The sequence below is a fragment of the Letharia lupina genome (assembly GCF_014066315.1).
Source record: "Letharia lupina isolate WasteWater1 chromosome Unknown contig_9, whole genome shotgun sequence".
Taxonomy (NCBI): Eukaryota; Fungi; Ascomycota; class Lecanoromycetes; order Lecanorales; family Parmeliaceae; genus Letharia; species Letharia lupina.
Window position 1 is genome coordinate 1,469,347 of NW_023502978.1, and position 14,599 is coordinate 1,483,945.

Below are 14,599 nucleotides of genomic sequence, written 5' to 3' on the forward strand. Positions count from 1 at the left end.
GCAAGCGTTCTTGTCATATTGTAAGACCTGCGAGACATCGAGGTCGACAAAAACATTGGAGACAAACAGTATCCATAGTAATCTCCCTATGTCTTTACTGCTCAAGGCTCGAGGGGCTTACAGGCAAGCAGGTGGGAATGAAATCAGACCCACACTGTGTCGGACACTGGTAGCAGTAGACCAAAAAAAGGCTTTTTTATGCTTGCAAGATAGGCAAACTGATGCATTGTCTGCGTTATGTGAGAGGCGGTATACACATAAAGTATCTCAATCTGAATACAGTCTCTGTAACATCATAAGTTCCTGAAAGTAGAACTCCAATACCGCTCAATCGAAAACTCCTTCCCATAATTCAATATTGGAACGATAATCCCCTCATACGCCAATCAATGCAAAAGCGCGCAAATATCTTCCAATCTGACCTACTTCAATGTATCTCCCTGCATTTCGATTCACTTGCAAAAAATTTACCTGCACAGCTAAAATCCTAGTTTCTGCTTCTTGATCCTCGGCAGCAGGCCAATCAGCGTGATAACAGCAGCTACGATGACAGCCCACAGCTTGATGTGCAGGGTCGTTGTATTGAAACCAGTCTGCGTGGCCGCGGCGACCGTTGCGAAGCTGAGTATGAGCAGCAAGTAGCCACTCATGCGGTGATATTTGTAAATGGCCTTTGCATTATCCACACTTCCATAAATGCCCGGAGTATAATACTGCGTTATTCCCACAATAGCCTGAATAGCGAAGAAGATGTATGTGATGAGTCCAAGGATGCCGTGCGGGGAGGTGAAGTGGGCGCCGGCGTGAGCGAATTTGTTGTACTCGATGATTATGAAGGCGGCAAGGAGGGATAGGACGGCGGTGCCATTTATGGCGGCGTGTATGTTGGTACCGAGGTGTTTTTGCTTAGGGGCATGTGTTGGTTGGAGAATTAGGATGGCTTGGGTGGTCAAGAGCAGACCGGCGGAGTTGAGCAGCTGTAGGGTAGCCTTTAGTGAGAACTTGGCGGCCCATTATAGAAGGGAAGACGTACGGGATGGGCGGAGAAGAGGGAGAGAGGCGCAATGAAGGCGGAGGCCCAGATGGTGGCTGTGAGCTGGACCTTGTCAGTAGGTTCGGGATTTGGGAGATGCGTGGAGGCCAACAGACGATCCAGATGCCTGCTTGGGCGATAATAGCGGTGCCTGGGGCGGTGGATGTTAGCATGTGTTGTATGGCCTGGGTAAGAGGGAACAGCAGATGTACCGAGGACGAAGTTAAATTGTATGCCCTGTCCATCTTGCTGTGAGGCGTCGCCTGCTCGGCCGAGGAGGGGCTCGTCTTCTCCTCGACCCTGGGTTGCAGGGTTTTCTTCTGGAATGCCTGTTGCTGAGGCCATAGTGTGTGATGGAGCGATGGTAGATTGTAGTAGATGTAGAAGAGCAGGAGGATGGTCTCAATTATGAATACCTAGTGAAGGTTTGGCGGGGGCGGGGTTATGTGGGATGTACAGATGTACAGTATGGCGTATACACGTAAAAGCAGACTACTGCAAGATGCGATAAAGGATAAAGTATCGTTCATCAATCTTAGACCAATCATGTTAGAAATTTCAGTGCCTACCCGCTTCCGCAAGCTAAGGTTTAGTACCTTAGACCTTTCACACCAAGGAGCTAAGCTTCTGAGCCTCTAACCTCATTGATCCACCTGGTGATCTGCGAATTCGTCCGTCTATATCATGTTTAACCTGAGTACTTTATCAACCGAGAGGACAGCCCATTGAACAGCCAGGAAAGCATTCAGAATTGAGAAAAAAGGAGAAGTGGCAGTCAGGCGGGTTCATATATTCTTCACGATCGCAATGCCAGAGCGTTACAGTAGCCCAAGAAGCTCCTCGCTGATATTTTGTTGAAATCTTGGGGCATAGTACCGTTTCGACTGCAAAATTTCTCTGGCACCTAGCCTGCAAGACTTACGGTCAATAGAAGTCGTACGCTTCGGCGAATAGACTGTCAGGAAAAGCGAGCATTTTGCACCTGTTTCTATTTCATGGCTACGTCTATTTCCGAAAATCACTGACGTGGTGTAGTTTGCTCTTCTCCCTAGGTGCGAATCCATGTTTCCTGTCACCCCCCTGCAGAGACGGCATGTTGTGAGAGCACAAGTTCCGGGGAGGCACTTTCGGGAAAGGTAAATATCACTGACCCTTCCGCCAAAGTAGACGCGGTTTTTCGACCTTCATCGGCCTCAAGTCTTCCAAGACTAGACGCTCGATGAGCGGGTGGGGTGTTGTGGTGTTCATATCTGTCACTGGATTCCTACGTGGGACAAGTCGTATGTTTGGTTGGGTTGCCTCCTGGCCTCTTTGGAGGTATTTCACAAACGAACTGCTTCAAGCGGGCGGAGGCAAGGTCTCTATTTGACGTATGAGAAAGCTTTTCTCGTCCGTGAACTGCTCGTCTTCTGTTCGGTCTGCCAAGAAGCCAGGTAGGAACCTGAGCAGGCGTTCTCGATTTTGCGTGAGAATTCTCTTGACTGCGTCTGACTTATGCGGGTTCGCAACGAAGACCTCGAGGTTATTAGCACCATAGGAAGGGCAGAGTGATCCAGATATTGCATACCTTGAATACATGGAATCCCTCGTACTGCACCATTTTTCTGTCGTCCCGCAACAGATTCATACACAATTTCAGGTGATCTCCCCTGTCGACGTATGCGGTCATAACATTGTAGTTTGCCCTATCGAGGAGGATCTCTCCTAGCAACTTGATCGATTGCCTCTTCGTAACATAGGAGCTCGATTCAACCAAAATAGTATTGTATCGCTTAAAGAAGAGGTCAAAGTTGGTCATTAGGTACTGGGACACTTGGGGCTTGTGTTTGGTCAGAATGTCCTAGGTCATATAGTGTCAGCCACGCAGTACGCCCATGGGAAGCCACTGTGCTTACCCTGAAGGTCGTAAACGCATCCGCGCTAACTTCAAATGCTCCTCCATCGATCCAGTCGAAGAATTTCCAGAACACCCCGTCTCCTGATTGAGGTACGTCCAAATAGGCTATATCATCGATCTTCGTATCGAGCTGGTTCTCTAGAGATTGATCGTACAATATAATACTAACGATGAGCTCGTGCTTCAGTACTTCCCTTAGCACTGCTCCACACGGCATTGCGCTCTCCTTATTGTTATAACCCCGGCATAGCTCAATGACCACCTCAGGTCTGTCGTTGATCACGTAGGACAAGGCGGGCGAGTCCTCAGCCGTGCTACCGGGGGGTCTGAAGCGCAGGACGTATGAGAATATAGCCTGGGAGTCTTTACGAGACTCGAAGGAGAGAAGATGGATGCTACAAGCGAGGACATAGAGAAAATCCTCTTGGATCATGGAGGTGATGAGCTGTAAGACTGATTCAGGGTTGCTGTCGGTTTCTGCGGCAGGGCATGAGTACGGGATTCTCGGCCAGCTTAGCAGCAATACCACTAACCTTGAGTCCCCGTCAGTACGAGCTTCATCTGGGCCAGCAGCTTGGCCACTTCTTCCTCCGTCTGGGACCTTGTGTGAGCGTGAGTGCTTTTCGCGAAAGGTCATGGTTACTCACCTTCTGCAATTTTGGAGGCTGACGCAACCTGTTGAGAAGGTCTTTGGCTGGCTTTACAAGGTCCGACTTAGGCTTGTTGCGGCCCCAGAAGAATGCCATTGGCGAAGACTCGAGCATTTTGGCGGCGGTGTTTACGGTCAGTACAACTATTCTTTGTTCAGTCGCACAAGACCGAAAGGCGATTTTGTATCCCTGTAAATGTCAAAGGATGTCCTCTCATTCTCGGACCTTAGTGTAGTTGGAAATAGACTTGCTTGTGTATAGGGGAAGGAAAGGAGCTGTACCGTGGTACAAATGCATCCATAAACAAAAGCGTCTAAGAGGCGGAAAGCTCCGCTCGGACTTAAGAGCCAGTGTTACCGTATGTCCAAAAGCACTAAAGGGAAACAAACATAGATAATTTGACTGTTGCGTGCTGCATTTCACACCTTAGAAAAACCACAGTGCTTATCATCATTGAAAGAAACAGCAGAGTAAATGCCGTTCTTGGGCATATTCTTAGCTCAAGATGGTAAACATCACAGAAGCCGATCGGGAAGCGGCCCCCTCAGACAGTTCAGAGGAAGCTGATATCCTAGACTTGAAGGATGATGAAGGCTGGGAAGACCAGGAGCCAGATGTGGAGAAGATGGAGGTGTTTTGTTTAGGCTGCTCACAAACATTTCCCGACGCCCAGTCCATGCTGCCACATTGTCGAGATACCCACAGCATTGATATCGTGAAGGTTCAGAAGACACTGAGTGCGTGAGAACTCTAGCGACCGGTCCCACCCAATGATCATGTACTAATGACTCTTGACATCCAGGACTCGACTATCTCGAAATGATCAAGATGATCAATTTCATCCGCGCCGAGGGCAGAGCTGTTGGTCGATGGCCACCGGATCTGTCATCAAAAGACGCCTTCCAGTCCGAGCATTGGTTGATGCCACAACTTGAAGATGATGCTCTTCTGTACAGCTTGCACGATGTCATAGGGGAGGATCTTGAAGACGAATTGAGCGGTGTGACCTTTGGAGTTGGTCAAATTGAAGTTGCCCAACCACCACAACGTTCTTACAATCTATCGAGAAATCCAAGACCGGATAATCCGATATACAGGATCGCCGAGATGGAACAGAGAGTGAAAAGCGCCCAGAAAGACCTTGAACAACATAAGCAATTACTCATGGGTGACATGGAATTGCATGGTCGGCTTCACAATGGCTTGACTCGAGAAGAAACCACATTAGAAGCTCACAATAGCCCGCGGGACGTTCAAGCCCCTGACACAGAGAAGGGTTCAAGTGGGAACACCTCAAAAGTGAATGGAGACACAGATTCCAGTTACTTCGCGTCATATTCCGGCCATGGTAAATACTTTTTTGAGGTTGCGAGATGCTCAGATGCTGACGTAACTAGATATACACGAAACCATGTTGAAAGACACAGTTCGAACAGATGCTTACAGAGATTTCATATATGAAAACAAAGATCTTTTCAAGAACAAGACTGTACTAGATGTTGGATGCGGGACGGGGATATTGTCCATGTTCTGCGCGCGGGCTGGAGCAAAAAGAGTAATAGCGGTGGACAATTCGGATATCATCAATTTTGCCCGAGAGAACGTTTATAGAAATGGAATGGGAGAGACAATCACGTCAGTCAAAGAACATCCTTCTGTGCGACTGTACTAAATTACTACAGATGTCTGCGAGGAAAGATTGAGGAAGTTATACTACCCGTAAAGACTGTCGACATCATCGTCTCTGAGTGGATGGGTTACTGTCTACTCTACGAAGCAATGCTGGACTCTGTGCTTTGGGCCCGGGATCACTACCTTGCTCATTGGGGTCTTATGGTTCCCTCACACTGCACACTCCGCATAGCGCCCATGGCCGACTCAGAATACATAGGCGACCATATTCATCACTGGAAAAACGTTTATGGCTTCGACATGAGCAGTATGTGCAGGGATATCTACAAGGATGTCGTAATCAGAGAAGTTGAAGACTCTGCAGTCCCAGCAGAATCATCTCCATTCTTGCAGCTATGTTTGCGGACTACCAAAAAGGAAGAGCTCATTTTCGCGAGTAAAGCGTTCTCATGTACGCTGAAAGCAGACATGGAAGCCTTGGATGGCTTTGTCATATGGTTTGATACCTTCTTCGTCCAATCTCCCTATTTTCGAGGTCCTGCAGAAGGCAAAGCGGAAGAGTACATTCGCCAGGGTGGGCAGTCAATCGCATTCACGACAGGCCCGCATGGAAAGCGAACGCACTGGCAGCAAGGCTGTCTTCTCATCGATCACAAAGGGAAGACGGAGGGCACCCTTGAGAAGGGACAGACCATTAGTGGTACTGTAGGCTATGAAAAGAAAGAAGATGACAACCGCGCGTTGGATATCAAGGTCCAATGGCAGGTGGACAATAGTCAAGGGAAAGTGAAAGGAAAGCAGTCGTGGTCGATGCGTTGATTTATGGCATGATACCCCATTCTGTATGCAATTCTTGCGGGCCCATAATCCTTCATCATTCAAATTGTCGAGTAAAAGCATTACAACCGCCAAATACTGGTGTCAAATAAATTACGTGTAAAGTGCCTTGACAATTGGAAGCCGCTGATCAGATTAGTGTTTCAGGAATGGCTTGGCATCCGGTAATCGGTACGAACTCCGCGCATGACCACTGCCGAGGGTCGGGGACAAAAGTCGTTGGACACTTTGGTAGGGCTTAGCGGAGATCGGTGTCCAACGACTTTTGTCCCCGACCCTCGTGCATAGGGTCGATGGCGCCATCTTCATGCCCGCTCGACTCCGCCTTGTTGAGGCAGATGTCGAGCTTTCTAGCCGTGGAACGTCCTCTGCTGGGCAGCCCAAAAGCATGGCCCCAGATAGAAGCTCTTTGGAGCCAGGAGATCCCTCTCAAGCTGGTGACGACCAAGAGGACCAAGACATGACCGAAGACACCGCTAGCAATGACTCTGACAACGACGACCCCGATGCCTCTCTCCTTCAACGCGATGATGCCCAAAAGTTCCTCGCCGAACAAGCCGAGCAAGGGCAGAATTTCACCATCCGTGGTGTTCTCGTCGGCCTTGCTATCGGCGTCATCATCTGTTTCTCCAACATGTACTTCGGTCTCCAGACCGGGTGGGTATCCGGGATGGCCATGCCCGCTGCACTGATCGGCTTTGGCTTCTTCAAGACAGTAGCTCGATGCATCGACTATCCATTCACCTCCGTTGAGAATGTACTGGTTCAAACGGTTGCAGGAGCGTTAGGAACCATGCCGCTGGGTTGTGGATTTGTGGGTGTGATGCCCGCGCTCAATTACCTGTTGACGCCAGAGGAGAATGGACCGCTAGTCCTGAGTACTGGAAAGTTGATAGTCTGGTCGCTCGGGATATGCTTCTTTGGTGTGGTGTTTGCGGTGCCGTTGCGGAGAGAGGTTATCATACGGGAGAAGCTGAAGTTTCCGTCAGGAACGGCTACTGCGCTGATGATTGGGGTGTTGCATGGGAATACAGATGAAGATAGCAGGAAGAAGTCCGATAGTGGGTTGGAGATATTTAGGCAAAGGAGTCAAGACATCCGACGTTCGTCGAGCATGGACGGCATCCCTGCAGGGAGCGGTAGTGGAAACCTACAAGTCGCGTCTAGAGACTATACTGAGGTTCAGTCTTCCGGGGAAGAGGATCATAGGGACGATTGGAAAGCGAAGATTAGGTTGTTGATCTATGCTTTCATCATATCTACTATCTATGTATGGCACCTACGTCTTCCAAGTTGAGTCAATGCTGATGTTTCTAGACTCTCGCATCATACTTCATTCCTCACTTACGAGGTCTTCCAGTCTTCGGACTTCCTCTCGCAAACAATTGGTTATGGACACTGAATCCCTCGCCTGCATATATCGGTCAAGGTATCATCATGGGGCCTGCAACAACCTTGCACATGCTCCTAGGCGCCATAGTCGGTTGGGGTGTCTTTTCCCCACTCGCGAAGAGCAAAGGATGGGCGCCAGGACCTGTTGAAGACTGGAACTCTGGAAGCAAAGGCTGGATTGTCTGGGTGTCGCTAGCAATTATGTTGGCGGATTCTGTTGTCAGTCTTGGCTGGCTAATCCTTCGACCTTTGATCCTCTACGCACCATCCTACTTTGATACCCTAAGAGAACGCTACCGCCGAGGTCATCTATCCTCCCTAAAGAGAGGCGACTACAGAGCCCTCGCTCCTTCATCAACATCAGATTCCAAGACCGTGCAAAATAAAGAAGCCGCCGAGCCTGATGCTCCAGCCCACCATCTCGTCTCGAACAAAACGGTCCTCATCCTCCTCATCCTCTCCATCATACTCTGCATCTTCGCCATCCGCTACGTTTTCCCTCCTATTCCCTTTGGTGCCATTGTTCTCTCCATCGTCCTCGCTCTATTACTCTCTCTCATGGGCGTACGTGCACTGGGGGAAACAGACCTCAATCCTGTCTCTGGCATTAGCAAACTTACCCAACTTTTCTTCGCGCTCGTCATTCCCGCTTCCAATCCTAATGCTATCACCATTAACCTCCTCGCTGGCGCCATTAGCGAATCAGGAGCATTGCAAGCGGGCGATATGATGCAAGATCTCAAAACCGGTCACTTGCTAGGTGCTGCACCACGAGCACAGTTCTGGGGGCAGATAATTGGAAGTTTTGCGGGTGCCATTATCAGCGCCGGAGTCTATAAACTGTATACCAGTGTCTATGAGGTGCCCGGCGGGATGTTCCAAGTGCCGACTGCATACGTTTGGATCTTTACAGCGAGGCTGGTCACCGGTAAGGGCTTGCCCTATATGGCCTGGCAATGGGCTCTGGGAGCTGGGCTCCTTTTCGTGGCGTTGACGGCAGCGAGGGTGAGAGGCCAAGGAAATTGGTGGCAAGCTTGGGTACCTGGCGGTATTGCTGTCGCAGTTGGTAGGTGACGAGCCGCTTTGCTTCTTCTGTTGTTACTGTTCAATTCACTAACACTGGTGAAGGTATGTATAATGTACCCTCATTCACCTTGGCCCGCACAATCGGCGGTCTTGTGAACTGGTACTGGCGCATTTATCGAGGGCGTGAGGATACGCCTGTGATTGTGCTAGCTAGCGGACTTATTTTAGGAGAAGGCGTTGTGAGTATTGTGAATCTGCTGCTGGCGAGCTTGCAGGTACCGCATTTGTGACGCATATCTCGCGTTTAAATCTCGACTCGTCAGTGAGCACAAGCTTTGGCTTGTTGAGATGTCAGGTCACTGTATGCCAAATACTATATTAATGTCATGTTCAATACAACGTTACACAATTAACGGTCGTAGGTCTAAAGGCTGCCGGCGAAAATCATTGAGCACGGAAAGGAAATGGACAATGGACTCGGACCATTTTGAAACCGGGAAGCGGTTATTGATGATCCGACGTTCACGCAGGGCAGGTTATTCCTCAGCACTCTTATCATCGTCTTCGTGTAATACCCAAACCAAATTGTTTTCCGGCACTCTGCACATTCTTCCTCTCCAGCGTCCCAGCAACAATTCCGACTATCACCAGAACTAAACAAGGCCTAACGACCAGACTTGTGAGGCTCCAAAAGACTTCACTGCCCTCTCAGCGGTCATGTCGCTCCCAGCCAATGACATAGTTGAGGCCGTAAGTGGTATCCTTCCCCTAAGACCTGCCACTGCTAAACATATGATCCAGCTTGACGGTGTCAACAACTCCACCGACGTCACCGGGCTCGTTAGTATCGCCCTTGCTCTTCTGTCTCCCACTGTCACAGCTGACCCACACCCTCAGCTTGAAAGCCTCACCGGTCTCGTGCAAAACGTTGTCAACTTCCTTCCTACGCTCCTCGCCCAAAGCCAGGAGAACAACCGCGCTTTGGCGCATATATGCAGTTTTACCCAGGCTTCAACTGGCAAGAACTACTGCTCTACGGCGTCAATTGTCATGGTGCCGTCGATGCTGGGAATGGTGGTGGCTGGGATGGTGGTGGTGTTGGTCAATATGGTCGACCACGTCCCTACATTGGGTACCTTGGAGGATGCATAAATGTCACCTCGTTCAAGACCTTAGCATCGAGTGTGGATCAGGGAAGAGGTACCAAGCGATTGAGCATAATGTTAGAATATAGTGAGAGCCACGCACTAGTTGCAGGCTTTTGATGAAAAGAGTGGCGGCCCTTTTTTCCCACCGTATCTGCCTGCTCTGCACCTTGAAGAAACACTCTTTGAGGCTCTTTACCGTGCAACAAGATGCCGCAGTCCGCTTCTTCCACCTTTGAACGCGCTGTTCTGGTATGGTGTAGGGTCAGGTCCCGCTCACGCACACAGCTGATAACGCTTTGGGCTTCCGGAACTGTTTGAGAGTGACGCCAATATTTCACGACATTGGAGAGACCACAAACCCGGTCCAGCATCACAAGTGAGCCTCCCACAGGCCGCGAAGTGGCAAAAGATGCGCCATCCCAGGGCCTTTTCTGAAAACTGACCCAAATTCCGAGACTTATTGTGCATCAAGACAGCTGTTGGTCAGATGTCTCAGGGATATACAAAGCAAGACGACGTGAGATAGAAGTTTATCATCCAAGGTCTGTCTATCAGTTCTGCACCTGCATGCGAGATCTGTCAACTACAGTCATGTAGCCTCTTTGTCGAGTCTCAAATCCCACATGGTGGGTCCAGAGCATTGTAGACACGGCGTCCCAGCAGCACGTGTATATACATACCAGCATCCCCCTTCCCATGTACCTCTCCATACCCTTCATCCCGCTCCTTACCCTTACCCATCTTCCAAACATCTCTCCGCTGGCCGGATCCCCTTTTTCTCAATGCGCACCGTCATCGCTCTCTGGATCGACCCCAACAACCCGCACTCCTGCATCTTTGTCTGCACCATCTTCCTTGGTCCCCGGGCCCGTGGTTGGGCAGTCTCCCACTCCCCGGGCTGAGTCACGGATAATCCCGGCCTGGCCCGGACTGAGCGCGTCGCTGGTTATATCCTACCGCAGCTGCTTGCAATTCGCTCCTCACCTGCATCAAGCTTATCATCTCAGAGGCGGCAACGTCCCGGCAGTGCTTGGAACGTGCTCTCAAGAGCCCGGGGGCCTCTATCAGTTACAGCAAAAAACCCATCCGAACGATGACAACAACGATGTCTTGACACCGGTTTAGCCAAGGCGTGCCACTCCTGTTCAGTCCGTCTATCTTCAATGTCCCAATCTCCAACCTTTCAATGCGCCATCCAAGTGAGGGTCTCGGAACGTTTTGGCGACGGTGGCGTGGTAGAGAAGGGCAAAAGCACCGGCTGCATAGGAAATATTACCATACTGTTACCAATACCAAGGCTTTTCCGTTGCAAATCTGGCGTGTTGATGCCGTCCTCCAGTGATCTTCGCACCTTCAATACCTGACACTAGTCTGCCAATCTAGGCAATCAACACACATCCCCTGTTCTTATATATCGTCAGACCCCTTTCCCATCCCTCAGTCCATAATGCCTTCACACAAAATCTACCCCAGCAAAGCGGAACAGCCAAAATAGCCACCAAAACCAACCCAGCTCCCACAATAAGCTCATACTCCCTCAACCAATGTCTTCTGCACTCGATTACCCCAACATGATGTTTCGTGCGATCACTTCCTCTCCTCGTCGCAGCACCACTAACCTGTACCATTAGTACGAAGTGCTCGACTACTGCCTCCCCAGCAAACAACTCTGGGTGCTTCTCGCCTTGGATGTGCTCATGGGAGCGGCAATAATGGTGAGAATCCATCAAATTAGGCTCGCGGAAGGAGTCTTGGCGGGGAAGGTTCGCAAGGGTTTGGAAGCCGTGTGAAGGCTGTCGTGAGGGGAGCCTGCACTTGGCTTGAGGGAGGAGGGGTGATGGCACGGGAGGAAGCAGATCGACATGTTGAGAAACCGAACAGGGCGTGAATAGCTTCCAAAGAGATGTTGACGAAGGTTCTGCCTGTCTCCTGAATAGTGATATACGTGCTAGCCAGGAAAGAGGAGATAGAAGTGACCCTTACATCCACGCTTACTGAACACCCTCATACAATATGCGTGGATTTGAGACTAGCTCCAAGTAATGATGACAAATGATTGAGATACACTGCCTGATGATCCCTGTAATCATCTCAAGCAAGTTGGAAATGTCACAAGATTAGGCGATACTGACCGAAAACGCTATGAACCCCGATTAGCCCAAAACCATATGAGCAGGTCCTATGGCACATCGATCTAGAGAACCGGAGAGCGCAATGGCTGCTTCCCTTTCAACCTGCATGGCTGATGTGAGACTCTTTGTGCTCGCAACGGTGAATCCCATCGACTCTCACAGATAAATATTGAAATGGGATGGGTCGTCCTTTTCTGAAGGAGTATCAAAAGACCATGGGCATGTCAGAACCACAACGCGACTGGGATGATCGAAACGCACTATACGCTCGGTAAGATCCCCTACCCCAGCTCATGAAGGTTTCTCATCTGGCTCTCCAACGCTTCAGTCAGTATAGCTCCTCAGCCGCATATAATACCGTCGAGTGATGAGTCTCAACTTACGCATCAACATCACCGTTGAGCTAGAGAATGAAGCTGATCAAGTCACTCTGAATATAGTCGTTATGACCTGCTGATGTCAGCGCTATTCGCCAAGACCGAATACGGATACAGTCTTAGGAGGATGGCGAAGAGCAATATGAGACGACTCGTTAAGAACATGTCAAAGGCTTGGAAGTTTTTGAGGAACATTAATCGGTTGCCGACATTTGTTCCGAAATCCGGCAACCTTTGTTCGACTTTTTATTATACATTTAAGGGTACTTATGAGAACTTCCCCAATGTGTCATTCTAAAAGCCCCTAAGAAGCGTCATGTCGAACCGGTCAAACGACAGGAATTGCGAGGCTGGAAAGCATCTTTTGCACCCGTGAATGATCGTTCGTATGTGTAGAAAGCAAAGGCTTTGCTTATATAGCGCCTCATCAGCGATTTGTGTAGAGTGTATCTAGCGATGATGTGGTTAATTGCATTAGGCAAGGAAGATTCTTCGAGAGGCTTCATAATGCCAAGACGCTATAGGATATTCGCCACTACTTGTACTAGTAGTAAAGTCTAAGTCTACTTTACCTCCTCCCATCAGGTATTGGGGGTATCCTTGCTGTGCATCTCAACGGGAAACTCCTCGACTACGATTATCGCATTACAGCCAGCATTTCCAGGCTGCCAGTCTCCAAGGCTGCTGACAACCGTGCGAGATTGAGATCAGTGTTCCTTTACCGCAGTCGCAATGGCGGGATATGGCTCGATTTTGCAGGCAAATACCTCGATTGCCGCTCCTTTGTGATGCAATTTGTTACTGCGAGAAACCGAGTAGCGGTCTTCATAGGTGCGCATTGAGCGCCGCTGGAGTCGGGGTTTTGCAGGCTGGTGTTGATGGCGTTACCGTTGGTTGGTATTTCACTGTCTACCCAGTCATTGGCCTTTTAACGTGCCGTTGTTCCTGGTACACTGAGGTGGTATGTTGAGGAATGGGGTGGGTTGGAGAACACAGTGCCTGAAAAGACCAGAGAGTGCTGATTCGAGGTGTAAGACCTGGTTCGACGGTTCTTATGGGGCTGTAGATCAAAGATTATTTTGTTAGGGCAAATAATCACATAGATAGCTAAACAGATATCGATACAGATTCCCATGTGTAAGCTTGGCTGTCGGTATTCGTTGGGCTGCTACCATCTCGGTAGGTAAGAAATCCGAATAACAACACTTATCGCTCACTGTCAGTGAACCCCCAGCCTCATCCGCTACCCTGCAAACAACAACTCACCAATTTTGCCCAAAAAAACGCACAACAAACATCCTCCTCAGCCCACTCCAGCAAGCCAGAACAGCAAGGCTACCCATCTACATCTTTCAGCATCCCGGACACGCACCATCCTCCAACTACGATGTCTACTTCGGCGAACTCTACCGTCCTCCTCGTACGTACCGTCGGTTCCCACTCCGTTCAACACTGCTAAACCGCAAATCCAGTCCGAAGAACTCTACGACAATTTTCGCAAGGCAATTCACACTCCGTTACTCTTGTGGATTTTCGGTGTCTGCTCCGTTCTTTTCGCGGCGGGAATGGTGTACCTGGAGCTGAGATACCCGGTGTGGTCGCATATCTATTTCGCTCGGGACAAGGAGGACGCAGGAGAGCGGAATGGTGATGCTATTGGAAGCGCCAGGGGAGGGAAAGAGGGAGGCGGCTTGGTGTGAGTGTACAGCTGCTCCGAAGATGCTTCGAGTCGCTCGATGAAAGGGTTGCATGCGTATGCAAGCAGCAAGTCTTGAAAGTGTTGAGCGAATCGAACAACCACAGGACACTTCAATTCAACCCCGTTCTTCCTTATTTCTTAACTATACCAGAAGATTCCAACGAGACGCCCTTGCATTCCACAAGCATGTCTTCTCAACCAAAGTGCCTCGTACCCTAATCCCATTGTACCATGAAAGCCAAACCGTGAAGTCGAGGCCCTAGCTCAACGAGAAACTCCACAGTCATGAACCGTGTTTTCGGCACCAGCCTGCTCCAAAAGCACTGTCCTTCGTACCATCCACTCCCTCTTGTGCTCTATGAATACCATTGAATGCTTATCCTTGTACTACGACATAATCATCGCTTTCCCAGACTTCCTTGATGAGTGCAACTTCCCGTGGACAGTTTTGGGATGGTATTCCATAGCCGCCGGTATCTTCGGGGTGCAAGCGCTGGGATCGAATATGGAGTGGCTGTATGGTCGGTGCGTCAAAATGAAGACAGTGCGGAAGGGAAAAGAGGAGTGATGAGTGACGGAAGAGGTGAAAGCTAGCTTGACAGGATCGTTCGTCTGCTGAGCGGACGGAACATTGTGCTAGTAGTTCGGGGGGGTAGAGAGGCACAACGAACAGAAAATAATCCGTCTGCAGCATGCATTCTTGTGTACCTTGCTCAGCAAAGCCAGAGACTTTCGTAGCAAGGGACTCCATCTCCTGTATACCAAGTGCGTTGGGA

General features: G+C 49.7%; 5 protein-coding genes across 5 annotated transcripts; 3 read left to right on the forward strand and 2 right to left on the reverse strand.

Moving 5' to 3' along the window:
* Positions 1–479: 479 nt before the first annotated feature.
* HO133_010915 (uncharacterized protein) lies at positions 480–1,378 on the reverse strand (the record flags this gene model as incomplete). Its single annotated transcript, XM_037301764.1, has 4 exons — positions 480–977; positions 1,034–1,096; positions 1,150–1,184; positions 1,246–1,378. The coding sequence occupies 4 exons, from the start codon at positions 1,376–1,378 to the stop codon at positions 480–482; spliced, it is 729 nt and encodes a 242-aa protein (XP_037153398.1).
* Positions 1,379–2,371: 993 nt separating this feature from the next.
* Positions 2,372–3,694, reverse strand: HO133_010916 (uncharacterized protein; the record flags this gene model as incomplete). The annotated part of the gene is made up of 5 exons (XM_037301765.1): positions 2,372–2,548; positions 2,601–2,873; positions 2,929–3,407; positions 3,464–3,524; positions 3,578–3,694. The coding sequence occupies 5 exons, from the start codon at positions 3,692–3,694 to the stop codon at positions 2,372–2,374; spliced, it is 1,107 nt and encodes a 368-aa protein (XP_037153399.1).
* Positions 3,695–4,085: 391 nt separating this feature from the next.
* HO133_010917 (uncharacterized protein) lies at positions 4,086–6,031 on the forward strand (the record flags this gene model as incomplete). The annotated part of the gene is made up of 4 exons (XM_037301766.1): positions 4,086–4,317; positions 4,383–4,928; positions 4,978–5,215; positions 5,263–6,031. 4 exons carry the CDS (start codon positions 4,086–4,088, stop codon positions 6,029–6,031), a joined length of 1,785 nt encoding a protein of 594 aa, XP_037153400.1.
* A 325-nt stretch (positions 6,032–6,356) lies between these two features.
* On the forward strand, positions 6,357–9,619 carry HO133_010918 (uncharacterized protein; the record flags this gene model as incomplete). The annotated part of the gene is made up of 5 exons (XM_037301767.1): positions 6,357–7,319; positions 7,367–8,507; positions 8,570–8,580; positions 9,143–9,217; positions 9,269–9,619. 5 exons carry the CDS (start codon positions 6,357–6,359, stop codon positions 9,617–9,619), a joined length of 2,541 nt encoding a protein of 846 aa, XP_037153401.1.
* Positions 9,620–13,511: 3,892 nt separating this feature from the next.
* On the forward strand, positions 13,512–13,824 carry HO133_010919 (uncharacterized protein; the record flags this gene model as incomplete). The annotated part of the gene is made up of 2 exons (XM_037301768.1): positions 13,512–13,544; positions 13,597–13,824. The coding sequence occupies 2 exons, from the start codon at positions 13,512–13,514 to the stop codon at positions 13,822–13,824; spliced, it is 261 nt and encodes an 86-aa protein (XP_037153402.1).
* Between the last annotated feature and the right edge of the window lie 775 nt (positions 13,825–14,599).